We start from the raw sequence: 6,415 nt of genomic DNA, 5'->3' as shown, positions 1-6,415 counted from the left end.
TAGAGCAAAGATCAGGAGGGAATTCAACAGAAGGATCCCTCGTTGAAAGGAAAATGGTGAAAGAAGGTGACAAGTCATTCTCCTGATCTCCAAGAGTTATAAGAACTCGTCCTCCAGTCTTCTTTACTTCTCTAGTGAGCACAGGGTTCAGGATTGGGTCATAGCTCTCAACGTCCTAGAGGGATTGAGTATGAAATAATGAGAGTGTTTCCTGACAGGGTTCTTAGCTCTAAAAAAATCCGAAAATATTCCCACACTTTTAGAAAAATTTCAGAAAAAGTTCCAAAAATAAAAATAAAATAATTCAAAAATATTTCCATGATCTCATAAAAAATCAGAAAAAAACTCGAAAAATAAAACAAAAATAATCCAAAAATATTATAACACTCATAATAAAAAATTTCAAAAAATTACAAAAATTAAATAAAAAAATATAAAAATATTCTTAGGCTGCTGGAAAAAAATCAAAAAATTCGAAAAATAATATAAAAAAAATCCGAAAATATTTCCACACTCATGACTAAAAAATCTGAAAAAATTCCATAAATTAAATTTAAGAAGCTAAAAATAATTTTTATTCCCATGCTCTCTAAAAAAATCAGAAAAAATTTCAAAAAATAATTCGAAAATATTCCCACGCTGCCAAAAAAATCAGAAAAAATTCGAAAAATATAATAAAACTATTCTGAAAATATTTCCATGCATGGAGAAAAAATCAGAAAAAATTCCAAAAATAAAATAAAAAGAATCCAAAAATATTCCCACGCTCTCGGAAAAAATAAGAAAAAATTAACTCAAACTTTATACACAACATAAGGACAAGTATATGTATCAGAAAATATTACAAAAACTGAGAATTCTCTACTTGAAATTTTTGGCAAAATTTGGTTGACACCCCTGTACTATAGTACAGGGACTTTGACCTGATTTTGGAGCAACTTAAAAATTCATATAAAATCCAAATTTGATCAGAATCAGCTCAAACTTTCTACACAACATAAGAACTTTTATATGCATCAGAAAATGTTATAAAAATCGAGAATTCTCTACTTGACATTTTGGCAAAATTTGGCCGGGGGACTTTGACCTGATTTTTAAGCAAATTTAAAAATTCATAAAAAAACCAATTTTGATCGGAATCAGCTTAAACATGCTACACAACATAAGTACAATGTACATGTATATGCATCAGAAAATATTATAAAAACTAAGATTTCTCTCTTTTTCAAATTTGGCAAAATTTGGCCAACACTCCTGTACTAGTACAGCCTTGTGTAGCCAGACCCCACTTCTTTTCTATTACTTAAACGGTTAAAGTGCATGTATACATGCATCAGGAAAGGTATGCTGGTATTAAAAAAGAAAATTCATAAATTTACCTTTTTTCTGGTCTTGGTCACTCAGTGTTCTTTCTTTATTAAATTTCTTTACTAAGCCACGCCCAAAGTTCATTCCCACGCAGTCCACGTGATACCACGTGTGTAAAATGGTGTCTAACTGATTGTGTAAAGAAAACTTTTATACCCCAACTAGTCATGATTATGACATTACTGTCCCTATTGTGTTTTGGGGCCATCATCCTCCAGTATACGATATTACCTGTATGACCAGGTACAGAGCTTTGGATTTTGATACTGACTATTATACTGTGTATTTAATAGGACAGAGGAGGATAAAGGAGGAGCTACTGCCTACTGGTACTGAAACGGGGCAGATTTGTATCTTGAACTTATATGGGAAGAGAATCAACGGAGAATTTGTGGTTATTACTATCACTTAAAAGCCGTAATGTATCATTTTATTTCTTATTAATTCACATCTTTTTCTAGTTATGGAGAATTTGTGGTTAGACCAATTATCACTATCACTTAAGAGCCTTTATGTATCATTTTAATTAATGCGCACCACAATTTCCAATTAATATCCATCTTTTTCTAGTTATGTTCGAGACTATTATTACTAGGAATGCAGTCTGGAGACAGGGACAGGATTGTCAGTCTTAGTAAAAATGGGTGCATTGATGTGGTGGGGGTGTGGCTAGTTATTAATGTTATATTGATAGTTGCATAGCATTGTGGGATGGTAAAGATTGGACGTATCTTAAGACTGTTAATAATCTTGGAAATGGAATGCATTATGGAATAAAGGTAGTGATAATATTAATGGAGCATTATGTAAATCAGGGTTTCCCACATTAAATTGTGCTTAGTGAGCTAAATAGCATAAACACTATGAATTAGCTTTAAAAATTTATTTTAAAAAAATCCATTGGAGTCAGCTCAAACTTTCTACACAACATACATGTAAGTGCATGTATGTGTATCAGAAAAGTTATAAAATAGAGAATTCTCTCCATTTTAATTTTAACAAAATTTGGCTTGAGACCATGTTATAGTACAGTGACTTTGACCTTGTTATGAGCAACATACTCATGTCAATTTTTATCACAATCAACTTAAACTTCCCCCTCTCTCTCTCTCTTCCTTTCCCTTTCTATTATTTTAGTCAATAGCGCGTCCTGCTATTAAAGAAACCTTGATTGGAGTTTGGGGACAATATCACAATATATTTATACTCGATCCTAATACACTGGAGGTATTATTATTAACTATTGTTATTGTTTTCATTTTACTATTATTAAGAGTAGATAATAAGGATTTACAGATTATTATTTATTTGTTTATTTTTGTGTTTGCAGTTCATTTGTGCTTTGAAATCCTCTCACAATTCAAACTGGATATCACAACTTAGGGAAGGTAATACGGAAGGTAATGTACATGTACCGTAAATCCTTAAATAGAAGCCGCATTCGAACGAGACACCTACGGTGCATGGCCTCGCCCCTATAACTGCAATGGTGCATGCCCGCACTTCAATGACTGTTTGATTATCAGCATGAAGAGAGTCTGCTCAACACTAGCTTCCTACAGTTGCACTTCCTCTTGAATACCTGTAGAAGTAGCAGCACTGCAGCACATACATGCAAGCAGCTCCAGCCCCTCCCATGCATGTAGATTGAAAGGTGTGGCATTCCATGACTGGAATGAGTGGCAGCAAGAAGACCATGTGAGAAAGAAGCTTCACTTTTTCTTTACTAATCAGCAATATATGATAAACTTGCTGACAAAAAAGTTGCTGCCTTTGTATATTTGAGATAGTATAGGTACTTTAGTACCTATAACCCAGCAAGTTGTTGCTCTAGCGCTGCACAAACGAGTGACCTCAACAATTTCAAGTAAGTATAACTCTTCATCAAGTAAGATTTAGAAAAATCTGTTCATAATTTTTGAAGGCCATGTTCTAATCTACTGAAAAATGCTACCAGCTATCTCTAAAGTGCCAACACAACAGAACTTGGCCCAACTACTCGATTTTCTTACTTTGAAGCTTCTGTACCTAGCACTTGTATTTGAGCAACACAAAACAGTTAAGAAAGACTTTTCCACGTCAAAAAGAAAGATCTAGGAGCTTAGAACACGCTGTGCTAAAGTTATTGTTTATTAAAAACAAATTTCAGTTGTACAGAATGAATGAATGAATGACAGACACACACAACAACTACCTATACCTCGCGTAGGCGAGGCCAATAAGCGCTGGGGTAGCAATAGAATTAAACTATAAATACGCAACAATAGCCTAATAGTGACTCAGTAGTCTACTGGATAATGCTTGAAGTTCCAGAAGTCAAAAGCATGAGGTTACGGGTTATATATTTTTTGGAGATCCAAATACCATTTTAGCAAATAGATGCCCGGGCTTTTATTTAAGGAAATACGGTACATATAAATCAGACCTGTACTGATCAATTTTACAATTCTAACTGTAATTAAAGGCTCAATTAGGATTACATAATAATTGTAATTGAGGCTTAAGTCTGAACTGAATGTAATTGAAATTTTTATCAAAATTGGCTTGTCATAATGTACTAACTACCAACTCAATACAGACATTGGTAAATTTACCTGCTGCATTTAATAATATATTTTATATAGTTATACTTTCTTGTTATATATTATCATTAGCTGCAGGTGTGGGGTCTGTCATTGGTAAGCTTCATTGAGAGGAAGGTTCTGCTGCTCCTGATTTCAAGTCTCATTTCACTGGCTCTCTCTCTGACTCATGGCAGTCCCCAGCCACTTCTTGTTCCCTTATTGACTCAGTTGTCAGTTACCATATACTGGGATATTTTCGCGTCGCTAAATTTTCGCGAATTTTGCATTTGTAAGATTTCACTAAATAATATTTTGGCGAATAGCTTGTAAACTCCACCACGTGGCAATGTAAATTCAGAATTTCACGATTTTTATTTTCGCGACAGAGCAAGAAAACACGAAATCCGCGAAAATTTGGCTACTCGAAAATTTCCCAGTATACGGTATCATATTCCTGGGAATTCCCAACCATTGCAATCATTACATGCTCAATGGGACATGGCCACAAATTGCCAAATTGAAACCTGCCAATCAGCAAAATTCACCAAATTACTCCCTCCAATATTACCAGCCTTACATGTACATGTACAATGTGTTGTACCCTCTTTTTCAACCCTCCATCTCTCTCATTCTTTCTATTATATGATCTTTCTTTCTATTTTTATTTTAATGCTTTAAATATATATGTTAATTCTTTATGTTTTCTCTCCCTCTGTTTCTGTTTCCATCTCCCTCCCTCTCTCTCTCTCTCTTTCCATTAGTATCCCAGTATCAGTGCTGGTCCTTCTTCCAATGTTACTGTTTCGGTTGATCTGTGGATTGTCCAATGGTGGTATTATAGTTCTATCAGGAACTCAAGCAGCTACCAAACTCTTACTAGCCAAGAGAAAGTTCTCAAGAGGTACTCTGCATACAATTGTACAATAATTGTATACATGTCCATGTATGTACATGCATTCATACATGTACATGTACATTGTAATTACATGCAATATGAATAAGATATTTTTCTATAGAAATAGTAATACCAAGTGTTTATCATTCCTGTAGTCTACTTATGTACAGTTGTACATGTACATACCGTAAATGTTCAAATAAAGGCCGGGCTTGAATAAACGCCTGGCATAGGCAGCTACAGAATCTTGAATTAACCAGGGCTCATTAATTATTCATAAGATTTGGGGGTGTGGTCAATTAATAAAATGACTAATAAGTCATTATGATAGTTCACAAAAGCTAGTTACCACACTAAAACAACTGTAAAATGGAGCTGATCATAAGTATAAACAGTTGTGGTTATAAAAAATGAATTTTAGTGATGATCTCACTCCTAATAATAACAAGACACACCTTTTGGGTGTGGTTTTGGTTGAAAACTACCAGGGCAAAGCCCTGGCTTGCCCGGGCCTATAGCCGCCTATGACGCCTGGTACTAAGAATCTTCAAGTATAGATACGCATATTTGACTTAATATAAGTACCACAATCTTTAGAGTGTCCCAAATGGCCTAACTCGTTAGGCTGAGTGCAATGAACCTGGAGGTCCGGGTTCGAATCTCATTTTTACTTTTTCTTTTTTATTTTACGCAATTTTTTTGTCCTGGAAAGAAATAAACGCCCGGGCTTTTATATGAACATTTACGGTATACATATCACCTCTGTCTTCTCTCTCTCTGTCCTCTATAGCATGGTCTCAGTATTATTTCTTAAGAGGTCACAAGAGAAGAGTCCCCTCCTGTTGTATCTTGTGACTGTAGCACTGCTTATGATAGCAATCACTTGTTATCTGGTGGTCCTGATTTCTCTGTTAGATTGTGGGACCTCTTCAAAGGAATATTGTTCCACACTATTGCAGTTCATGGTGGGTGGTCAGTAGCATTGTAACATGTCCTCCTCATATTAATGTAAGCTTTGCTCTCCCCCTCACTCTTTCTCTCTCACACCAAAGCATTCAATTGCTAATACATGTACATGTACATGTATTTGTAGTACATGTAATACCAACATGTAGTGCCCATTAAGTGTATAGTAATTAATATTCATGTACATGTAATTATTGTCACTGAAATACATGTGTATGTACATTTTCATATACCTTAAGGTTACTTTTATATGCGGGTACTATTAATTGCGAATTTTGCGTTTGGGTTAAAATCGCAATTATTAATACGCGCAATTATTAATAATGACATCATAATGCCATATAACTATTATGAATAATTACTTAATCGCAATTATTAATACCAACAAAATCTACCTCGTGCTAAAATCGCAAAATTTGGTACCCGCAATTAAAAGTCACTCTAAGGTATTGACTACTTACATGTGCATGTACATGTACATGTACATGTATAAGTTACTAATGTGCTGTAAAGTATTGTAAATATTTTTTGGTTTTCATGTTGCCTTCATTTGCTATATCATAACATAATATATCATAATATAATAAAATACAGAATATACATGTACTTATGTGTGTCTGAG

The 6,415-nt window shown here is 34.2% G+C and overlaps 1 protein-coding gene across 3 annotated transcripts; it reads left to right on the top strand.

Moving 5' to 3' along the window:
* Nucleotides 1–1,448: 1,448 nt before the first annotated feature.
* Nucleotides 1,449–5,829, top strand: LOC109588387 (uncharacterized). Of its 3 annotated transcripts, XR_002188140.1 has the most exons (7): nt 1,449–1,611; nt 1,662–2,147; nt 2,506–2,595; nt 2,699–2,768; nt 4,023–4,162; nt 4,694–4,833; nt 5,618–5,829. XR_002188140.1 is itself a non-coding variant. In XM_020004559.1 (4 exons), exons 1-4 carry the CDS (start codon nt 2,130–2,132, stop codon nt 5,805–5,807), a joined length of 477 nt encoding a protein of 158 aa, XP_019860118.1. In that variant the 5' UTR covers nt 1,449–2,129; the 3' UTR covers nt 5,808–5,829. The 3 variants fall into 3 exon arrangements, 2 of the variants coding, with proteins under 2 accessions (XP_019860118.1, XP_019860119.1); XM_020004559.1 differs by lacking the exons at nt 2,506–2,595; nt 2,699–2,768 and having other exon boundaries at nt 1,449–2,147; nt 5,629–5,829; XM_020004560.1 differs by lacking the exons at nt 1,449–1,611; nt 1,662–2,147; nt 2,506–2,595; nt 2,699–2,768; nt 4,023–4,162 and adding an exon at nt 4,176–4,511.
* Nucleotides 5,830–6,415: the final 586 nt, after the last annotated feature.

The sequence above is a fragment of the Amphimedon queenslandica genome, unplaced genomic scaffold, assembly GCF_000090795.2.
Source record: "Amphimedon queenslandica unplaced genomic scaffold, v1.1 AMPQUscaffold_12122, whole genome shotgun sequence".
Classification (NCBI taxonomy): domain Eukaryota; kingdom Metazoa; phylum Porifera; class Demospongiae; order Haplosclerida; family Niphatidae; genus Amphimedon; species Amphimedon queenslandica.
This window is presented reverse-complemented; position numbering and strand designations above follow the sequence as displayed.